This window comes from Bos grunniens, chromosome 11 (assembly GCF_055505025.1).
Source record: "Bos grunniens cultivar Pamir isolate PY7600 chromosome 11, Bosgru_T2T1.0, whole genome shotgun sequence".
In the NCBI taxonomy this organism is placed as follows: Eukaryota; Metazoa; Chordata; class Mammalia; order Artiodactyla; family Bovidae; genus Bos; species Bos grunniens.
The window spans coordinates 19,890,845-19,912,084 of record NC_141175.1 but is presented as its reverse complement, the minus strand read 5'-3'; the positions used below and the strand labels follow the sequence as shown (position 1 = coordinate 19,912,084).

The 21,240-nt window shown below is 47.8% G+C and overlaps 2 protein-coding genes across 11 annotated transcripts in view; one reads left to right on the top strand and one right to left on the bottom strand.

The window, feature by feature from the left end:
* Nucleotides 1-2,887, top strand: part of ADAM17 (ADAM metallopeptidase domain 17) — a 44,207-nt gene extending 41,320 nt beyond the window's left edge. For all 5 annotated transcript variants that reach the window (XM_086325536.1, XM_086325537.1, XM_086325539.1 and 2 more), the window contains 2 exons: nt 584-634; nt 1,084-2,887. In XM_086325536.1, the coding sequence (XP_086181662.1) occupies nt 584-634; nt 1,084-1,434 (402 nt within the window). In that variant the 3' untranslated portion in view covers nt 1,435-2,887. The remainder of the gene's footprint in view (nt 1-583; nt 635-1,083) is intronic.
* A 79-nt stretch (nt 2,888-2,966) lies between these two features.
* Nucleotides 2,967-14,140, bottom strand: IAH1 (isoamyl acetate hydrolyzing esterase 1 (putative)). Of its 6 annotated transcripts, XM_086325545.1 has the most exons (7): nt 14,045-14,140; nt 12,601-12,690; nt 11,911-11,963; nt 7,284-7,432; nt 5,024-5,185; nt 4,299-4,420; nt 2,967-3,381 (listed from the first exon to the last, which is right to left on the bottom strand). In XM_086325545.1, the coding sequence occupies exons 1-7, from the start codon at nt 14,123-14,125 to the stop codon at nt 3,199-3,201; spliced, it is 840 nt and encodes a 279-aa protein (XP_086181671.1). In that variant the 5' UTR covers nt 14,126-14,140; the 3' UTR covers nt 2,967-3,198. The 6 variants fall into 6 exon arrangements, with proteins under 6 accessions (XP_086181671.1, XP_086181677.1, XP_086181675.1 ...); XM_086325551.1 differs by lacking the exon at nt 7,284-7,432; XM_086325549.1 differs by lacking the exon at nt 12,601-12,690 and having other exon boundaries at nt 11,840-11,963.
* Nucleotides 14,141-21,240: the final 7,100 nt, after the last annotated feature.

Sequence of the window (21,240 nt, the reverse complement as noted above, 5' to 3'; positions counted from 1 at the left end):
GGTCACCTGTCACTAGTCAGCCCCAGACAGGGAGCAGGGTGGAGGGGGGACTGTGTGTCCAGCCTTTCAGAGTATGACTTGAGGGCCAGTTCGGGACTTGAGGCCTAGGTCCTCTCAGAGTTTGGGCCACAGAAACTCAGGACACGCTGAGAAGAGTACTGAGGCTGGGGGGTCTGGGGCACTTTGAGGTCAGTGCCAAGTGAGGCCACAGGCAGTGCCCCTCCACCTCCTAGGGCTGCCCTTAGGGTCAGCCTTGTCTCTGAGTGCTGAGCCTGCATGGAGGTGCCCTGGTTGTTCCTGCCCAGGGTGTGGAGCAAGTGTCTCAGAAAAACAGCACTTAAACCTTGCCTCTTTCTGCAGTTAATGCCAAAAAACATACTTCTTCAAGTGTAAGAGAAACACTTGTGGCAGAACCCCTCAAGCTTGAGTAGAACTCACATTCTCATCTGCTGGACCTGCTCCCTCTTCCTACAGCTCAAGTTCTAAGCTAGCTCTTCACTAGTTACTATTAGGAGGGGCTTAGGAGGACGGAGCCTCTACTGAGCAGGTTGTAAGAATGACCCCGCTCTTCTTGTCTTTCTAGGATAAGAAACTGGATAAGCAGTTTGAGTCTCTGTCTCTGTTCCACCCCAGTGTAAGTATCTCACAAAAAAGCATTTTCGGTTGTGTTTGGAGGCCTGCTGAGCAGACACCTTCACTGGCCTCCCCCAGCTGCGCCTTCTTCGGCTGGAGGGCCGTCTTCTGGCAGGCAGGATGTGAAAGGGAACCTCTCGACGGTGATCTTTTAGTCAGTCGCTTGGATGGAGACTGACACTACAGAGGAGCCCCACTCTGCCCCTCCCTGCTGCCCTGAGTAGTTGGCTGTTCGGCGCTGACTTCATTTTCACGTTTGGAGAGCTTTTCCTGTCTTAGGATCTTGACAAGGGTTCTTCTGACTCTCTTGGGTCTTCACATACGGGTTGTCAGGACACTTGGAAGCTGTTTAATTGCTTCTGAGGGTGCTTTCCTCAGGTGGGTGGGGATCAGGGTGCTGATGGGTGCGGCCGTCTGGTGGGGCTCACCCCCTGCTCCATGTCTCTCCAGAACGTCGAGATGCTGAGCAGCATGGACTCGGCCTCGGTGCGCATCATCAAGCCCTTTCCTGCGCCCCAGACCCCTGGTCGCCTGCAGACCACCCCCGTGATGCCCCCCGCACCCTCTGCGCCCCTGGCCCCGAAGCTGGACCACCAGCGGATGGACACCATCCAGGAGGACCCGAGCACGGACTCACATGCTGATGAGGATGGCTTTGAGAAGGATCCCTTCCCAAATAGCAGTGCAGCTGCCAAGTCATTCGAGGACCTTACAGACCATCCAGTCACCAGAAGTGAAAAGGCCTCGTCCTTCAAGCTGCAGCGTCAGAACCGCGTGGACAGCAAGGAGACCGAGTGCTAGTCCCCAGCCGCGTACCGGGCTCTCTGACTTCCTGGACAGAGTATTTTTTAGGGATTTGACCCCAAATCACTGCATATTTTTGGTGAAGATTTGGGAGAAATAAGGAAGTGACTTCACAGCAGATGCTGGTCATGTGTTTGGACTTCCTTTGCATACATAATACTGGTGTGGTCAGGCCCTTTTCCTTTGAAGAGGTAAGGTGAATCTGGCTTATTTTGAGGCTTTCAGGTTTCAGTTTTTTTGATCTTTAAAGTATCCTTCAACCTGTGGTGCAAAAGCAGAAACTATGGCTGGATTAGGTTATGAATATTTACGTTTTTGTAAATTAACTTTTTACATTGAGAACAGCACTGATTAGGGAGATGATCAGATTCTTTTTTAAATACACTGTAATGACCTAGTGAACATAGGCATGTAGTGGTTTTGTGTGAGGGTAACCAGACACAGATTTACTTTTTGCCTTCAAGACAAAGGGAGATAAAAGCAACAAGTTATACATTATCTCCAAAATGTGGGTTCTGTTTCTAGGTGGTTCTAGGTAATACCTAGAACTTGTAACAGAAGAAGGGAATTACACTAAGAAATAGGTTAATGTTTCTTAATTCTAAATTGTTAGAATTTCTAATTTCTAGAATTAAAACAATGAATCCCAGGGATGGGGGAGCCTGGTGGGCTGCCATCTATGGGGTCGCACAGAGTCGGACACGACTGAAGCGACTTAGCAGCAGCTTATAGTGAAGGTTACAAATTATAGCCAAATGAATCTACAAAATCCTGCCAACAGTTTTTGGAGCCTAGTGAGCTGGGCAGTTTTTCTGTGTTTTGTAAGTATCTTCACGTGTCAGCACTCTTACCATGCTCTTAAAACATTTGCCATTTAGAAAACCTGAACTACTTCAGATTAAGGGTATGGTCGCCTCTGCTCAAACACTAGTGGCCAAGAGGCTGTGTGAGATGGTTCTTGCCAAAGGAACAGGGTGTGATGTGCTGGCCTGGGGCTTTCTCCCCACACAACTGACTTCTAAGAACCCTTGGTATTCACCTGTGTTCATTCTTGATCTAGTGCTTCAGTAACGTCTGTGTTTACTATGTGAAGGATAAAAACCATCAGGTTGAATTCTGATCTGCTTTAAAAGCTTTTTTCCCCTGCTAAGTTCTGAATTGTGCTCACCAGCCAACACATTTTAACTGAGATAACTTAAGCTTTGAGGGCAATCATCCAAACCTGTGACAAATCATATCTTTTTTTCTAAGGACATTTGTTACGCAGATACCTGTTACACTAATACTTGAACCTGTACCTTATGGTATTTGCTGTCTCTAGTCATGATATTCTCACATTGTAGTTACACTTCTGCAGTTGGATAGAAGGTGAGTGGGGTGTGTGGGTGTACGTATGAGTGAATGTAAGAAAACCATTTTTTATAAAATTGTGACTTTTTAAGAAACAAAACTGTCTATACCTTTTTTTTACACTTATTAACAAGCTGCTCTGGGCATATTTTGTAGTTGGGGCACAGATGACACCTGCATCAATCAATAAATATTTATTATCAAAACATGATGTACCTAGGTACAAAGCTGTCCTAAGAAAATTCTAATGATTTTATTCATTTTGGGGGCAGACAGTACTTTTTGTTCCAGAGTCATAAGCAAAAGACTTAAAACGTTTTAAAAAAAATTCTTCGACCACTTATCTTGGGGTCTTTGTGCACCAGTGACTTCAGGTTCTGTAGAGAGACAGCAGGACCTGGTTCTCAGTGACTAGTGGTCCCCATCTCCCAGGAGACTCAGTTCTGGTCTTGCTTCTGCTATGTCTCGCCAGTAGGGGAGCAGAAAAGGCAGGGAGGAGACTTTCTTCTCTATCAAAGGCCAGAGATGGGAGAATACAAACTCGTTTCCTTTTGGTGATAAATGTAGTCCGTCTGACAGATAGGAGGAAAAGTCCTGTGAGGGGGAGAGAACCCAGTTAAAGGCGTGTGCTGGTCTGCCGGCGGGTCCCCAGCCTGCCCGGTGGCCCTCTGGAGCTGCCCTAGCTCGTCCCACGCCCCCTGTCCTCTGCGGAGGCCCTGACCGTCTGTGGAGGACACACGGAGCGCCCCACGCTCACAGCATCAGAAAGCACCTGAGCTGATGCGTCCTTCCGGCTCGGCAGATGGAAGAAGAGAATCAGTGAGTGAATACAGCACTCGACTGTGATCAACAAAGTGAAACGCGTGAGAAACAGCTTGACACACTGGGTCCTGAGCTGTCCTGACTCTTAGTCTGGGTATTACATTGACAGGTGCACGATTAGGTAAAAAGAATTTGTACCGTCCAGCCAAGAGTCCAGACCCCCGCGGCCCCCGGTCTCAACACCACTGACCGTGGGAGCCCTTTCTCCTCTGCTCGAGCCGAGCCCCGCCTCGCCCCGCCTCGCCCCGCCCAGCAGAATCGGGAGCTGGCTCAGGACTCGCAGGCTACACCGCTCCTGGGCCTTAGTTTCCTCTGCTCTGCTGACGTCCGAGCAGGTGACCGCCAAGGAAGACCTTCCCAGCTCTAGACCCCTGGGAAGTTTTTTCGGACGTGACACGCTGAGAGCCGCCAGCCCCTTTCTCTAGCAGCAGTACTTTCCCACGCCATCGACCATTTACTGCTCATCTGTTTCACTGTGTGCCAACTCCTGTCAGAGGGCTTCCCAGAGCATGATGCCAGCTGCTGCATGCAGGGAGAGAACATGGCCAAGCCAGGGGCGCTGCGACTGCAGGCTCTCCCGGAGCCTCTCCAGGTCCCCCGCCCCGCGTCCACTCCGTCTCAGCAGGGGAGAGGACCACCCATCCAACCCTCTGCACCGGGTCCCCCCAGGACCGTGCACACCACTGTACCTGACCGTCCTTCTGCATCAGGGTCCACAGGTCGAGTGCGTCAGCCCCGCAGTCCTGGGCTACCTGTAAACAGGCCCTGGCATATTCACCAACAACCGAGTTCAGGCGGTTTAACTTGCAGCCTATTGAAAAAAGAAAATCCAGGTGCAACCAACAGACCCAGGTGCTGGCCTCTGTGCAAGCCCTACTACCTGGAGGGCTTCTCAGCACAGGTGAATGGGTACCTGCTGACGGACCCGAACTGGCCTGCCATGGGGCTCGGGACACAGGACGGGCCTCGCAGGTCACGCGTGTCCTGCTCCCCAGCATGGGACCAAGGCCAATGGAACCATGAAGGGCGTTTAGGGGACACTGGACAGATAGGGGCCGGGGGAGCTGAGTGGCTGGCTAGAGCCCTGGCCGGAGGTGGATGGAGTCGGGCTGGGGACCGGCGCGGGCAGGGTGTGGTGGGGAAGACTGCAGGGTCCGGATGCCTCAACTGGCGTATGCAATGAGAGGCCGGTGCCGGACGGGGGAACAGCCACCCATCTGACTTTGAACCAGAAGCGGTGACAGCCGCAAGGGACCACAGTGCTCAGTCAGTTCTCTGCAAAGGGCTGGCCCCTACACGCTTTCTGTCAACAGGAGACACGATGGGAGCTCTTCTGTGACCTCTGTTGACGGAAAGTGGAGACAGGGAGTTGACCCCTGAGGACGCAGCCCTGCGTCCGGGAGCCCACACTCACCTTGCTGGAGGCACTCCTGCGCCCACGCAGCCTCGCAGAGCGGGGGCGGTGTGATGAGGATGAGCCTGCCCTCGGGCACGTCCACGGACCGCAGGTACCGCACCATGCTCCTCAGGTTGGCCACAAACTCCTCCAGGGGCACGTGCTGCTTGGGGTTCTCATCTGTTCGGGAGGGAGGCAGACACTTCAGCCCCAAAGCTTTTTTAAGGGGTGACAGGTCAGGCTGATGCATGTTCATAGGTGGGCCCCAATCCTGACGTTGCCGGGGAAATGTGTGGCACCGAGGGCGGGGAAGTGGGGAGAGTTCCAGCACAGGGTTCTTCATAAAATGGACTTCATAAAACGGCTTGGAGCCTTTTAAGTGCGCTTGCCTCTCCTGCTTTTCTGTCCTGTGGTCATGAACCCAAAAGGCTGGATTTGTAAAGGAGGCCCGAGCTGTGGAGGGAGCCTGCCCAGGTTCTAGCCTGGCTTTGTCACTGGCTGGCCTTGTGCCCTTGGACAAATGATCCACCTTTCTGCCCCTCCTGCTGGTTTCCTGCTGGTAAATGGGGGTGACAGCAGGGTCTTGCTGTGAAATTACATCAGCCAAGTGTGCCAGGCACTGAGAGCAAGGTGCCTGCCGGGAAGGAAGCTCTCAGTAATAAGCTAAGCACAGCTGTCATCACTGCAAAGGTTTCCTTCTAGACAGGCTCACACAGGCTCGCTGCAGGCTTTTTGTAAACCCCACAAAAGTGTAATTCAGGAGGAAAGTCAAAGCACTCATGATCCTACTACCCAGAGAACCACTGCTGGCACTTGGCTGTACTTCTTTCCAGTCCTTGCCAAGCTGAAATGTATACTTCACAAAAGAACAGGCATCACACTAAAGATAAATGACCATACTGTGTTTTTTTAAACATACATTATAAGCGTGTCTGTGTTCACAAGGAGTCCTCAGAAACCTGGTGCCTGGTTGTAGGGTGACCACAGTGAACGCTTCTGCTTCCTTACTGTGTAGCACACCAACGTTTTGTTGTAAATAACACAGCAGAGACGTCTCTGCACATGGACCTGGCTGGCCAGGTTTCTAGATGAGGGGGGTCTGGATGGCAGCTTTCCGGAAAGATTTCAAGTCCTCCCTGTCCCCGCCCCTCCTCCAGTCCTGTAAGAGCACCTGTTCTCCACACTTGGCAGCTGTAGTAATGCTGCTTAAACGCACTGATGTGAGAGTCAATATTCAGTTTTCCCTTTGTGCGTGACGGAAGGCGTTACACATTTCTGAACATGTACTGGCTATTACAGTTCTCCTGCTGTGATCCATCTGTTCTGCCTCTGCCCATTTTTTAAAATTGTAGTGAGTATTTTTCTGATTGATTTCTACATTAAAAACATTAACCTTCTGTTGTCATGTTTTTGCAAAACTTTCCTTAAAGTGTCATTTTCTTTTTTTTGACATAGGCTATTTCATAAATCTATATTTTTTCCCTTGGCAATTTCCTCCATTGTTTTCATACTTGTTTTTCCTTGTCCTGAATTGAAAGAAATTGCTTCTTTGGGAAATTTCTGTCTCATGGAGAGCACTTCTAGTCTCTACCAACACTTGTTTATAACCTCACAGGCACAAGACGCCTTTGTCACAGTTGGGAGCTGCCTCCTCCCTGCTCTCAGCCTCACCTGAGGGCCCCACCTGCGCTGCGGAGAGGGGAGGGGCACCGGAGAAGCCTCTGGAAGCCGCTGCTCCTCTCAGTTACTCCGATCAGAGGGCCCTCCTTTCACGAGCAGGGAAGGAAAACGGGCTCGCGCTCGCCAGCTGTGCCTCCAGTCACGGAAACAGTTCTTCCAAAAATACGGAGACACGTCTCCTGTTCGGACCTGTTTCCCGTGGCCTGGGACTCAAGCCTGGTCAGGGTGCTGCTGCCCAGAGCGGTACTTTCTCCGTCAGTGTGAGTCGCACCGCGACGTGTACAGCTGGCTCTCTCCTGCCAACTGCATCAGCTAAAGCGAGCACTCAGGAACCGAGCGCAGCACAGATGGACTCCAAAACCATTAAACTCCAGAAGCTGCAGGTCTGCCGAGGACCCAGGCCTCTGCGAGGTCGGGAGTAAAACTGACTGACATTAAAGACAGAAGAAATGAGTGGAAGTAAACGGGGAACCTATTGTAAGTTTGGCAAAACTACCTCCTGGGAGATAACGAAAACATTTGAAAAGAGTGTAGAAACTTAAGTTGGCTTTAACAGAAAACAGTGACAGATGGCCTAGGGAAACACAAGTGCCTGTACCTTTGAGCGCACTGTCATTGGCGCCAAAGAAAATCGTGACAGCCACTGGGCTGTCCAGCCCGCTCCCCTTCCTGACGAGTCTGGGGAGGATAATTTTGGCCCATCTGGTGTTGTAACCTGAAAATCCACGATTCAGGACGTCACATTTTCTAAAATGAAAAAAAAAAGTTAAAGGTGAATTGTGGGCAGAGAACTGTTTTCAGCCCCCTGCAGCCAGACTTTGGTAAGGGAGGGGGTGTGTCTGTGAGGAGGCAGGCAGTGCCCGGCGGCTGACTGCCCGGGCTTCACCGTGTGGATGGGGCCGGGCCGGGCTAAGGCATGTCGGACTCCTTCCTGGTTCCGAGACCCAGGGAAATCTGCCCAGGCCTCCGTGACAGAGGTTGTGAAGAAGAAGGGGCTGTGCAGACTCGCTGGTGCCATGCCTGGTCGGTGGGCTGCTTTTAAAGGAGCAGAAGGCAGAGACTGCCCGTGTGTCCCCCGCTGTCTACAGCACACCCACAGTGGGGGCATTCGTTCAGGTCGTCAACGACACTGCCATCACTATCACCCCATGTTTTGATTCAGTAGATTAGTTGTGTTTCAGTTTAAACCAGTTCTAACAGGCATTTTATTCCTCTTTAAAACTATATGACTTGATTCACAGTACTGTATGGAATGCTGAAAACACAAACCATGGAAATGGATCTAACACTGAGTAGCTATGATCTTTGGTAGGTTTGTAGATGTTTTAAGTTACCCATTAAAACAATTTTTTCCCCAGTGAATCTCAGAGTTCAGTTTATGGTTAGCAAACTGACGTGGTTAGTTTTGTTGTGTGGTTCAAATTCTTACATGTAAGCAACTAAGCAGAGAAGCTGGGGCACCAAAGGCCCGAGAGAGGAGGAGGGCCTCTGCTCTGATAGCTCAGCATCTGTGAGTCTTCGGAGCGACGACAGAAATTCAGGAACGTTTACTTCTGAGTCTTGTGTTCTTAGCGTATACGGATTACAAAAAACTGACTAGCCGTTCTAACGCCTCCACTTAGAACACTTGACAGTGGAGCACTCTACAATCCGCTAAGTCTGTCTTACATCATCCAGCGGTTAAGTCCCTGCCGCACTTAAAAAACAAGCAGAGCTGCCCCCGCCCGCGTGGTGTGGCAGCAGCACAGTGAGGGCTGCGGTCACAGCAGCCAGTGGCTGGACCTCGCCGCCCTCGACCAGCAAGGGCCTTGGCCGCTCAATTTCCCTGAGCTTGTCTCCCCACCACTGAGAGATGAACACTACTACCTCATCTGCTAGGTTACCTGATGATTAAAAGTAATACAGTGGCCAGATCTATATAAGGAGCTCAATAAATGCCAGCCACTATAGATTAAAAAAAAAAAAAAATCATTATAATAAGGCTGGGAACCAGGAAAAAACTGCTAGTGAGGCCCAGGGTTGAAACTGTTACAGTTCCTGTCTGAAAGGGGAAGAGTATCCAAGTTTCTCTGGATTGACTCACACAATCAGTAGTGCCCACGTTATTCAAATGGCTAAAGAAACTGGAAAATTAAGAAAGGTTTTCACATAAATTCTTGGCTAACAATAGGAATTTAAGTTCAGAGGCTAAAAGAATTATTCAAACTATTAATATTTATCAATAAATATCAAAAGCATTTAAGTAGATTTAAGAATTGTTAAAATGCTTTTGTACTGAATATACAAAGATTTTACTTAAAGCTAAAATTTCGGGATTCCCTATGGGACTCCATTTCTTAAGTGTATTGCTCTCCATGCAGGCAGGGGGCACATGGCAGACTGCTACAGGAGACTCGGATTGGATCCCTGGGTTGGGAAGATCCTCTGGAGAAAGGAACAGCAACCCACTCCAGTATTCCTGCCTGGAGAATCCCATGGACAGAGGAGCCTGGTGGGCTACAGTCCATGGGGCCGCAGAGTCCGGTGCAACAGTGCACACGCATGCTCATCCAGGAAGTACAGAAGGGCAGTTACAGTAAGGTGATTCTTAGTAAGGTAAGTTAGTTAGGTAAGTTAATTCAGTGTTTTAACTGAATCAAATCAATTCCAGGCTTAGGTCTGCAAAAAACATTCACACCAAGTGTTCACATGGCTAAAGACAGAACGTGTCCTTCCAAAGGGCAGATGTCGGTGGGACAGAAAGGAGCATCACAGAGGGAGCGCACGGGACCGCAGCGTGAAGCAGACAGTGCCTCTGATGCTGGGTGTGCTGCTCCAGGGACCTGCCCGTTGGGAGAAGGTGGGCTCAGGGTGCCCACGTGAGGAACCACTGCTGCCGAGCTTTTAGTCTCTGTTCCACATGGCATTTTGGTTCATGACAGGTTCTAGTGGCCTTGGTTGAGGTCAGAGAGCCCAGGGGACGGGGAGGCAGGCTCTGTGGACAGAGCCCCAGTCAGGGAGATCTCAGCCCACGCAGGCCTCCCTGTGGGTCAGCCACAGCCGCTCAGTTTTGTTCTGTCACAAGATGCTTTTAAAATGTGACATATCCATACATGGTCTACAACTTCACCTTTAAGAAATACACATAATTTTATTTATTTATTGGCTGTGTGGCTTTGTGGGATCTTTGCTCCCTGACCAGGGATTGAATCTGGGTCCTAGGCAGCAGGGAATTCCCTACAATTACTCTCAGTTCTAAAAATTAACTAGCTTCTAATTAAATGGTCTTTAGCAATCACAAGCTTCCCTCATAGCTCACTTGGTAAAGAAAAGTGAAAGTGAATTCGCTCAGACACGTCCAACTCTTTGCGACCCTATGGACTGTAGCCTACCAGGTTCCTCTGTCCATGGGATTTTTCAGGCAAGAGTATTGGACTGGGTTGCCATTTCCTTCTCCAGGGAATCTTCCCAACTCAGGGATCGAATCCGGGTCATCTGCATTGTAGGCAGATGCTTTATCGTCTGAGCCATGAGGGAAGTCCGCCTGCAATGCAGAAAACCCTGGTTTGATTCCCGGGTTGGGAAGATCCCCTGGAGAAAGTATAGGGATACCCTTCCAGTATTCTTGGGCTTCCCTTGTGGGTCAGCTGTAAAGAATCTGCCTGCAATGTGGGAGACCTGGGTTTGATCCCTGGGTTGAGAAGATCCCCTGGAGAAGGGAAAGGCTACCCACTCCAGTATTCCGGCCTGGAGAATTCCAGGACTATACAGTCCATGGGGTCACAAAAAGTCAGACACGACTGAGAGACTTTCACTCACTCACTTAGCAATCACACCTGTAAACAAACAGTTCTGACCAGATTTTAGTACTAAAACGATTCAGAAAACAGTTATTGGTGAGACATTTCTGGAGTTTCAGACAATTGGAATATTCTGCTTTTCAGTATCTTCTATTTGATCAGGAAAGGTTAATCGATCAATTAAACAGGTACTGAACTACTAAAAACAAAAGCTAGCGTTTGCTGAGCACTTCTTATGAGCCTGGTACTTGACTGCGCAGCACCCAGTAGCTCACTCACCCTCCAACAGGAGAGCAGGGTCCCTCTCGTCCGCAGAGGGGAGGAGCCTGGGCTCAAGGCCAGGCCACCTGACACTTGCTGTTGGGCAACCTCACCCACCTCTCTCCACCCTAGTTTTCTCAGCTATAATGGATGGGGGGACTCCCCAGTTGTGCTACCGGTAGCTGTAAAGATTCAATGAGACAATAAACATGAAGTGTTTTAACCTCTCTTGGCACCTGGTGAGCACTCAATAAAGTTAGCTATTAGAACCTCCTACCCTTCTTACAGGAGAGAAAACAGGAATGAAACGACACTTTTGGGCTTTTAGATTAAGTCAATTTAAACAGAGAAAGCATTTGGAAATAGAAAAAGCTGGAAAGTCATTCTTTTCATTTCTAGTTTAGGAGATGAAGAAGAAATGAAGATATTTTAAAACACTTCAAATTCAGAAATTATGTTAAATGTATTTTCTTGGTGTGTTAGTTATACTGCTGAAGAAAACTATCAAGTAATGTAAGCCGGCAGACACCCAGCTTGTTGTTTCTTCTGAAGGAGGAAAAGAAAACTGCTGATCGGCTTACCGAAACCCAATCACAAATCCTGGTGTCTCCTGTTTCTAATGTGGAAATGTTTCTAAATATTTCTTAACCTCTTGAACTGGGACATGTTTTCCTTTTAATAATTCCATTAGCATATGCTTAAATGAATTTTGGCAAATGGGATGTCAAAATCATTATTTCTCCCCCCACCACCCCCACTATTTCTGCTATATATATATTTCTTTTCTGTTATATTTTATAAAGTGAATTTGGGAGGAAAAAGTCTCTACCCAAAAAGGAATCCAACTATAGTTTCAGGACATATTTTGTATTATTTCATTTGACTTCCTTGCTAATTATTTCGGTCATAAGTGAAAAAGAACTTGTCTTGTTTAGATAGTGAATAGCCATATGTTTTGGATCCAAACCCCTGACACATTTTGTCACAACTTTGAGGGTTTGGTTTCATGTGGTGGCCAAGTTTTAACTGAACCTGAGTGCTACCCCCCGCCCCCCCACCCCTTTGCATACACCAACTGGGAAAGGCGGAAAAGAGGAACAGAGGAGGGACTTACTGTTCGGCACCACCATTCCCTCTCTTCTCCATCAGTAAGCACTCAAGCATCAATCTAGAAACTATTCTCACCTGACCAGCATGTCAGCCAGTGATGCTCCCCATCCACCCTGCTGGAAAGAAAACTGAAGAAAGAAAAACCGATTACCACTTATCCATGTCATCAGGACAATCTGTTCAGCAACCCCCCTCCTGTTCTCTCTGCGTTCTCTGACTTCTTGGCCTGCACCATTCGCTTTGCTCCGAGGTCATTTCAGGGATTACCGTAGCTGCACTGCAGCAGCGCTCTAGAAGTGAGGGGTCTTCCCTGGCAACAGGATTTGAGCCAGTCAGCTGCATTTTATTATTTGTTTTTTGGCCACAGCATGAGGCATGTAGGATCTTAGTTCCCTGACCAGGGAGTGAACTCGCACTGCCCCTGTGGTGGAGGTGCAGACCCTAACCTCTGGACCACCAGCGAAGTCCCCGGCTGCATCTCACTGAGACCTGTGTTAGTGTCACTGTTATTTAGAAAAGATACTTAAGAGAGATACAAGAAATAAAATCAACTGTCTAGTTAGGAAATGAAATCCACATTACACTATCTCACCATAGTTGAATTAATAAGGAAATTAGAGAACTCAGAGTATTTTTGATATACATTCCCTTGTGGAATCTGGAAAGTCCTCAGGAGCCTAAAAATAAAACTGGTTTAAGAAGTCATGTCTGAATGTGAGAAAAATAAGAAACAAAAGCCACAAGAGGGTAATTTTAAAAACGCACTCCTTCCCTGAAGTAAGAACATCTATTTTTCCTCTGATGAAATAATCCTGGGTGAAAAGATGATCTGGCTCTTCGCTGCAGTGTATGCCTCTGGAGAGGGGAGCAACAAAATAAAAAGACACCTTAAGGGGCTAAAACTAGCTGCATCCATGCCAAGGTGGGGCCAATTATGGACAAGATACAGAGACCAAAAACCCAATTGCCACTTCTGAAGAGCTGGGAACAAAAGTGGGGTGTTACGAGCAAAAGCAAGATACTGCCCAGTGCCCCCTGCACTCAACACACTCGGAGCCTGGGCAAACCACCTAAGCCACCCCCCTCAGGACCCCAAGACTCACACCTACCCTCACCCCATCTAAGGAAGCAGTTTGCCCCACCTTGGGGAGCAAGCAAGGGAACATGTTACTTGTTTTCACTCCTTCCATGTGGCCCCAGGAGCTCCAACCAAGCCTTGCTTGAATTCCTTGACTGGTCTCTCACCAACTCTGATTAGGAAAAGGCCAAGAACCCTGGTTGCTAACACCTGGAGGTATCTCTTTCTGGATCAACCTGTTCCATCAGAGGAAGCACAGAGGTGAACTGGTTCCAGGGTTTCTGCGTGGAGCCCAGGCAATACAAAACTGCAGAAGGTGCTTCAGCCCCACCCTGGGGCCTGTGCAGGCGACCTGCCCAGGGAAGCTCTGCGATACAGAGCCCTGCTCCTGCTGTGAGCGAGTTTAAAAGTCCCTTTTCAGAATTCGCTGTATGGCTCAGGAAACTCAAACAGGGGTTCTGTATCAACCTAGAGGGGTGGGATGGGGAAGGAGATTCAACAGGGAGCGGACATATGTATACCTATGGCTGATTCATGTTGAGGTTTGACAGAAAACAGCAAAATCCTATAAAGCAATTATCCTTCAAAAAAAAATATTAATTAAAAAAAAAGTTCCTTTCAGGGAGAAGGACAAGGGTCACTGAGCAGGAAGACAACACGACTGGAGACAGCGTGCCAGGGCTTGTTGAGATTTCCATGAAAAATGACGCGGAGAGGAAAGGGCAGCCAGCGCGGGCCCTTTGACCCCAGGGCGCGGCCGGGACGAGCCCCTGAACGCGCCCGCACACGGTCTCCTCCGTCAAACGGGCTCCCGAAGACTCAAGAAGACCCGGGTCCAGTACTGCGAGGCCGCTGCCGCCCCCCGAGGCCGTCACTCCCCACGCCGAGAAACGAGCCACCGGCGCGGTGTCACGAAGGGGCCCGCGCTGCCGGGCTCGGAGGCGAACGGCCTGGGGGCGGCGGGCTGCGGGGGGAGGCGGCCCCGCAACCTCGGGACAGTCGGGGGAAACGGGAGCCAGGGATCGGCCAAGAAACCAGGGTCGCGGTTCTCGGTCGGGGCCGCAGGCCCAGGGGGCGCGGAGAGGCCGAGCCGGGGCCTGCGGACTGGACGCGGGGCCGAGCGGCGGTCACCTGGGTGATGGAGTCTCCGAAAAGCAGAACCCGAGGCCAGACCAGAGGGCTCCCGCTCGCCACAGCCTCGCATAGCGCCATGATGCCGACGGCCAGGAGGCGGGGCCACGCCGGATATCCGGGCGGGGCGGATAGCGGAGGGGCGGGGCCAGGCTGGACACCTGGGCGAGGCGAGCTGCCCGGGATGGGGCGGGCGGGAGGAGTAGGCGCCTGCGCAGTCCGAAGCCTTCGCTAGCAGGTCTTTCGGTTCAGTTCAGTCGCTCAGTCCTGTCCGACTCTTTGTGACCCCATGAATCGCAGCACGCCAGGCCTCCCTGTCCATCACCAACTCCCAGAGTCTACCCAAAACCATGTCCATCGAGTCGGTGATGCCATCCAGCCATCACAGCCTCTGTCGTCCCCTTCTCCTCCTGCCCCCAATCCTTCCCAGCATTAGGGTCTTTTCCAATGAGTCAGCTCTTCGCATGAGATGGCCAAAGTATTGGAGTTTCAGCTTCAACATCAGTCCTTCCAAGTAACACCCAGGACTGACCTCCTTTAGGATGGACTGGTTGGATCTCCTTGCAGTCCAAGGGACTCTCAAGAGTCTTCTCCAACACCACAGTTGAAAAGCGTCAATTCTTTGGCGCTCAGCTTTCTTCATAGTCCAGCTCTCACATCCATACATGACTGCTGGAAAAACCATAGCCTTGACTAGACGGACCTTTGTTGGCAAAGTAATGCCTCTGCATTTGAATATGCTAAGTTGGTCATAACTTTCCTTCCAAGGAGTAAGCGTCTTTTAATTTCATGGCTGCAGTCACCATCTGCAGTGATTTTGGAGCCACCCAAAATAAAGTCTGAAACCGTTTCCACTGATTCCCCGTCTATTTGCCATGAAGTGATGGGACCAGATGCCATGAACTTAGTTTTCTGAATGTTGAGCTTTAAGCCAGCTTTTTCACTTTCCTCCTTCACTTTCGTCAAGAGGCTTTTTAGTTTCTCTTCACTCTCTGCCGTAAGGGTGATGTCATCTGCCTATCTGAGGTTATTGATATTTCTCCCGGCAATCTTGATTCCAGCTTGTGCTTCTTCCAGCCCAGTGTTTCTCATGATGTACTCTGCATATAAGTTAAATAAGCAGGGTGACAGTATACAGCCTTGACATACTCCTTTTGCTATTTGGAGCCAGTCTGTTGTTCCATGTCCAGTTCTAACTGTTGCTTCCTGACCTGCATATAGGTTTCTCAAGAGGCAGGTCAGGTGGTCTGGTATTCCCATGTCTTTCAGAATTTTTCAAGGTTTATTGTGATCTACACAGCGAAAGGCTTTGGCATAGTCAATAAAGCAGATGTTTTTCTGGAACTCTCTTGCTTTTTCGATGATCCAGAGGATGTTGGCAATTTGATCTCTGATTCTTCTGCCTTTTCTTAAACCAGCTTGAACACCTGGAAGTTTACGGTTCACGTATTGCTGAAGTCTGGCTTGGAGAATTTTGAGCTAGTAAAAAATTATTTTACTAAATTACTTTACTAGTGTGTGAGATGAGTGCAATTGTGTGGTAGTTTGAGCATTCTTTGGCACTGCCTTTCTTTGGGATTGGAATGAAAACTGACCTTTTCCAGTCCTGTGACCACTGCTGAGCTTTCCAAATTTGCTGGCATATTGAGTGCAGCACTTTCACAGCATCATCTTTCAGGATTTGAAATAGCTCAACTGGAATCCCATCACCTCCACAGCAGGTCTTTGCTGGTTGGCTGTTCTTCCTGGATGGTCCCTTAGGGGCTCCAGGAGCGGGGTTCCTTTGGAGACCAAGTGAAAGTCTCTCAGTTGTGTCCGACTCTTTGCGACCCCAAGGACTATACAGTCCATGGAATTCTCTAGGCCAGAATGCTAGAGTGGGTAGCCTTTCGCTTCTCCTGGGGAATCTTCCTAAACCAGGGATTGAACCCAGGTCTCCTGCAGGCAGATGCTTTACCAGCTGAGCCACTAGTTGGACCCTTTGGAGGTCACTTTAAAACATGCACTAGCTGCCGCTTCTTGGAGAGCTCATTTTTGTCAGTTTACAAAAGCTCAGCTTCCTGCAATTCATTAGCTTTTTATTCCATTACCCGAGCCATTAGATGTGGGGCGCGCATGGCGACCCTGTCATCTAGAAGCCCACCGACTCTTTGAGACAGATGAGGTGAGGCTGCATCCACCCACCCTCTGGCCAGTATCAAATGTCAGCTCTGCAAGTGGCAGACAACCCCGAAAGAGCGATGTGGCGCTGCCATCAGATCCAACATCTACCGCGTGAAGGTGGGTTCAGATGTTTGAGCAGTCATTTGAAGAACTAACGAACGGTATAGCAAGGACTTCCAAGGGATTCATTCATCACAGCTATCCCTTGTTAATTAAATTAGGCATCCAACTTTTTGACCTCAGTTTTTAAAAAAAGTTAAGACATTTGCTAAAGATAGTACAGCAGACTACACAGGAAGGACTCCAGTGGGATTTTGCAGTAGGGGATAGCGGTAGGTAGGCTTCAGCTCAGTTCAGTCACTCAGTCGTGTCTGACTCTGCAATCCCTGGACTGCAGCACGCCAGGCCTCCCTATCCATCACCAACTCCTGGAGCTTACTAAAACTGATGTCCATCGAGTCAGTGATGCCATCCAATCATTTCATCCTCTGTCAGCCCCTTCTCTACCTGCCTTCAATCTTTCCCAGCATCAGGGTCTTTTCTAGTGAGTCAGTTCTTCCCATCAGGTGGCCAAAGTATTGGAGTTTCAGTTTCAGCATCAGTCCTTCCAATGAATATTCAGAAATCATTTCCTTTAGCATTGACATTTTAGGAATCAGTGAACTAAAATGGGCTAGAACGGGTGAATTTCTTGCAGTCCAAGGGACTCTCTCAAGAGACTCTCCAACACCACAGTTCAAAAGCATCAGGCCTTCATCACTCAGCTTTCTTTACAGTCCAACTCTCACATCCATACATCACTACTGGAAAAACCATAGCTTTGACAAGACGGACCTTTGTTGGCAAAGTAATGTCTCTACTTCTTAATATGCTGTCTACGTTGGTCATAACTTTTCTTCCAAGGAAAAAGCGTCTTTTAATTTCATGGCTGCAGTCACTATCTGCAGTGATTTTGGAGCCCCACAAAAAGAAAGTCTCTGTTTCCATTGTTTCTTCATCCATTTGCCATGAAGTGATTGGACTGATACCATGATCTTAGTTTTCTGAATGTTGAGCTTTAAGCCAACTCCTCTTTCACTTTCATCAAGAGGCTTATTAGTTCTTCACTTTCTGCCATAAGGGTGGTGTCATCTGCATATCTGAGGTTATTGGTATTTCTCCTGGCAATCTTGATTCCAGTTTGTGCTTCATCCTGCCTGGCATTTTGCATGATATATTCTGCATATAAGTTAAATAAGCATGGTGACAATATACAGCCTTGAAGTACTCCTTTTCCTATTTGGAACCAGTCTGTTGTTCCATGTCCAGTTCAAACTGTTGCTTCTTGACCTGCATACAAGTTTCTCAGGAGGCAGGTCATGTGGTCTGGTATTCCTATCTCTTTCAGAATTTTCCACAGTTTGTTGTGATCCACACAAAGGCTTTGGCATAGTCAATAAAGCAGAAGTAGATGTTTTTCTGGAACTCTCTTGCTTTTTTGATGATCCAACGGATGTTGACAATTTGATTTCTGGTTCCTCTGCCTTTTCTAAATCCACTTGAACAACTGGAAGTTCATTGTTCATGTACTGTTGAAGCCTGGCTTGGAGAATTTTGAGCATTACTTTGCTGGAATTTAAGACGAGTGCAATTGTGCATTAGTTTGAGCATTCTTTGGCACTGTCTTTCTTTGGGATTGGAATGAAAACTGACCTTTTCCAGTCCTGTGGCCACTGTTGAGTTTTCCAACCTTGCTGGCATATTGAGTTCAGCACTTTAACAGCATCATTTTTAAGGATTTGCAATAGATCAACTGAAATTTCATCACCTCCACTAGATTTGTTCGTAGTTATGCTTCCTAAGGCCCACTTGACTTCACATTCCAGGATGTCTGGCTCTAGGTGAGTGATCATACCATCGTGATTATCTCGGTCTTGAAGATCTTTTTTGTACAGTTCTTCTGTGTATTCTTGCCACCTCTTCTTAATATCTTCTGCTTCTGTTAGATCCATACCATTTCTGTCCTTTATTGTGCCCATCTTTGCATGGAATGTTCCCTTGGTATCTCTAATTTTCTTGAAGACATCTCTAGTCTTTCCATTCTATTGTTTTCTTCTTTTTCTTTGCACTGATCACTGAGGGAGGCTTTTTTATCTCTCCTTGCTATTCTTTAGAACTCTGCATTCAAATGGGTATATCTTTCCTTTTCTCCTTTGCCTTTCACGTCTTTTCTCAGCTATTTGTAAGGCCTCGTCAGACAACCATTATGCCTTTTTGCATTTCTTTTTCTTGGAGATGGTCTTGATCACTGTGTCCTGTACAATGTCATGAACCTCCGTCCATAGTTCTTCAGGCACTCTATCAAATCTAATCCCTTGAATCTATTTGTCACTTCCACTGTATAATCGTTAAGGGATTTGATTTAGGTCATACCTGAATAATCTAGTGGTTTTTCCTACTGTCTTCAATTTAAGTCTGAATTTGGCAATAAGGAGTTCATGATCTGAGTCACAGTCAGCTCCTGGTCTTGTTCTTGCTGACTGTATAGAGCCTCTTCATGTTTGGCTGCAAAGAATATAATCAATCTGATTTTGGTGTTGACCATCTGGTGATGTCCATGTGTAGAGTCTTCTCTTGTGTTGTTGGAAGAGGGTGTTTGCTATGACCAGTGTGTTCTCTTGGCAAAACTGTTAGCCTTTGCCCTGCTTCATTCTGTACTCCAAGGCCAAATTTGCCTGTTACTCCAGGTATCTCTTGACTTCCTACTTTTGCATTTCAGTTCCCTATAATGAAAAAGACATCTTTTTTGGTGTTAGTTCTAGAAGGTCTTGTTAGGTCCTCATAGAACCGTTAAACTTCAGATTCTTCAGCATTATTGTTCAAGGCACAGACTTGGATTACTGTGATATTGAATGGTTTGCCTTGGAAACAAACAGAGATCTTTCTGTTGTTTTGAAGATTGCATCCAAGTACTGCATTTCAGACTCTTCTGTTGACTATGATGGTTACTCCATTTCTTCTAAAGGATTCTTGCCCACAGTAGTAGATATAATGGTCATCTGAGTTAAATTCACCCATTCCAGTCCATTTTAGTTCACTGATTCCTAAAATGTCAATGTTCACTCTTGCCATCTGCTGTTTGACCACTTCCAATTTACCTTGATTCATGGATCTAACTAAACTCTGGATATAAGAAAGAAGAGTAGGGGTCTGTAGCCAAGGAGCAGGGGGAGGGGTCAGATGAATGTGAAACCACGAGGAGGGAGGATAAATCTCCCTGACCTGGTTCCCACTGAAGGCAGGGTAGGGTGATAGCAGGATGAGGAATCTGAGTGGCTATTCTGGGTGAGTAGATCAAGAGTGAAGAATTTTTGCTAAACTGACTCAGCAGGATTCTTGCTAAAACTGATCTAAAGGGGCCAAGGGTAGGACCCAAGGTGGGGGATTAGAAGACAGAGGAGCCTGGCCCATGTTTGCTCAAAGGAGAGTCCTTGTTACCTCAGTCATTGCCATGAAGTTTGACAGCTATGACTGAAGTGAGCCAGAAGGATGTCCTGAAAGAACTGAGCTTAAGGGGGAGACCAGCAGGGAAGTTATGTGTGTCAGAAATATTGCCGTTTGCGTGGCTTGGACATGGAGTGTGGGGGGAGTGGTTGGAGCTGGAGAGGCAGGCAGGGACCCAGTCTTCAGGTTGGGAGTTCTTGGCTTCAACTAGTATCATCTGAGAACTTTAAGAGTGTGCTGATGAAGTGGCATCACTGCAGACCAGTTAACTACACTGCAGATGGTGGGATGTGGCATCAGCACATTGTCACAGCTTCTCACGTGATTCCAGTATGTGGCCAGGGTTGAGAACCCTCTGTGAGGCCAAGTTAAGGTTTGGACTTCACCCTAATTAAGGCGAAGAAGCCCTGCAGGATTTCCAGCAGGGGTGGCTTGAGGGCAGGTCTGTTATTTTAGGAATCAGTCATAGGGAGAGGAGAAGGAAGACCGTGGCAGGAACCAGATGGGAGAAAATGACCTGGAGTTAGAGCCACAGTCCAGATTCAAGAGCAGCTTAACATCCTTAACTGAAATTGGTACCTTAGGGGGAGGGACTGGGAAACAGGACTTGCTTTTTTTGCTGCATATAACCTGGGTTGTAAAGATAACACAAGTGTGTATTAATTTTAAAATGTTTTTAAATGTATCTCAACAAAATCCTAAATGACACTTATAAAAGGTGACCCTTAGACCTCTGGTTTGGGCCAAAGTAGAGTACTTTATAGAAATAGATGTATTTTGTTTCAAGCAAAAATTCAGATTCAGGCACTGACGTGTGTATCACCGAAGCACAGGAAAGAACTAAACAGTGCCTGGATGAGTGGAGGCTTTAGCCTGACAGTGAGTGTAACAGCTCTGCAGCTGGGCTGCAACTTGAGGACCTGGCCCCGGTCTGTGCTCATTCTCATTCAGAGGGAGCAATCAGGCCCTTTCCTTGAGAAAGCAGCCCCGGGCTGAGCCCTCCACACATGGCACTCAACACTCCTGTGTCCAGTTACTTGCAAGTCTAAATTACTTGTACTTGAGGAAACTGGACTGCTGATTACTTTATGCATAAAACAATTCGACAACATATGACCCTTGAACCTGAGTCATAAAAATTCTATTTTGAATATCTCTGAATTGAATTATACAAAGAAATAATATTGAATCTCAAGTCCTAATTTTACAAACTATAAATTAAGGAATTTGGTAAGAATATTGGAAAGAAATAGAAAGGGGGCTTAAAACTTTTAAGTGATAATCTCTAATTAGCAATTCAAATTAAGAGGATATAAATGAAAACTCAAACCATCACACATTACCTTTCCTTAAAAGGGACATAAGATATTCCGACCCTGCTGCTGGGAGCAGATCTGAAGTTCCTGAGGGAGCTGCATACATGCCTAGAAGTAGAATCAGTAACAGCAGTTTATTCAGCGGTGTGAGAATAATGGACAAATTTGGTGGTGATTTAGCAGTATTCAAGGTGCTTGGATAAAGGCCAGTTGCCATCGAAAGTGAACAGGGTA

Coding starts and splice junctions, on each gene's coding strand:
- IAH1 (XM_086325545.1), bottom strand. CDS start 14,125: ATGGCGCTATGCGAGGCTGTGGCGAGCGGGAGCCCTCTGGTCTGGCCT. Junction 12,691..14,044: donor TCGGAGACTCCATCACCCAG/GTGACCGCCGCT, acceptor TCCCCTCTCCAG/AGGCATACACTGCAGCGAAG. Junction 11,964..12,600: donor GTTCTTACTTCAGGGAAGGA/GTGCGTTTTTAA, acceptor TTCTTTCTTCAG/TTTTCTTTCCAGCAGGGTGG.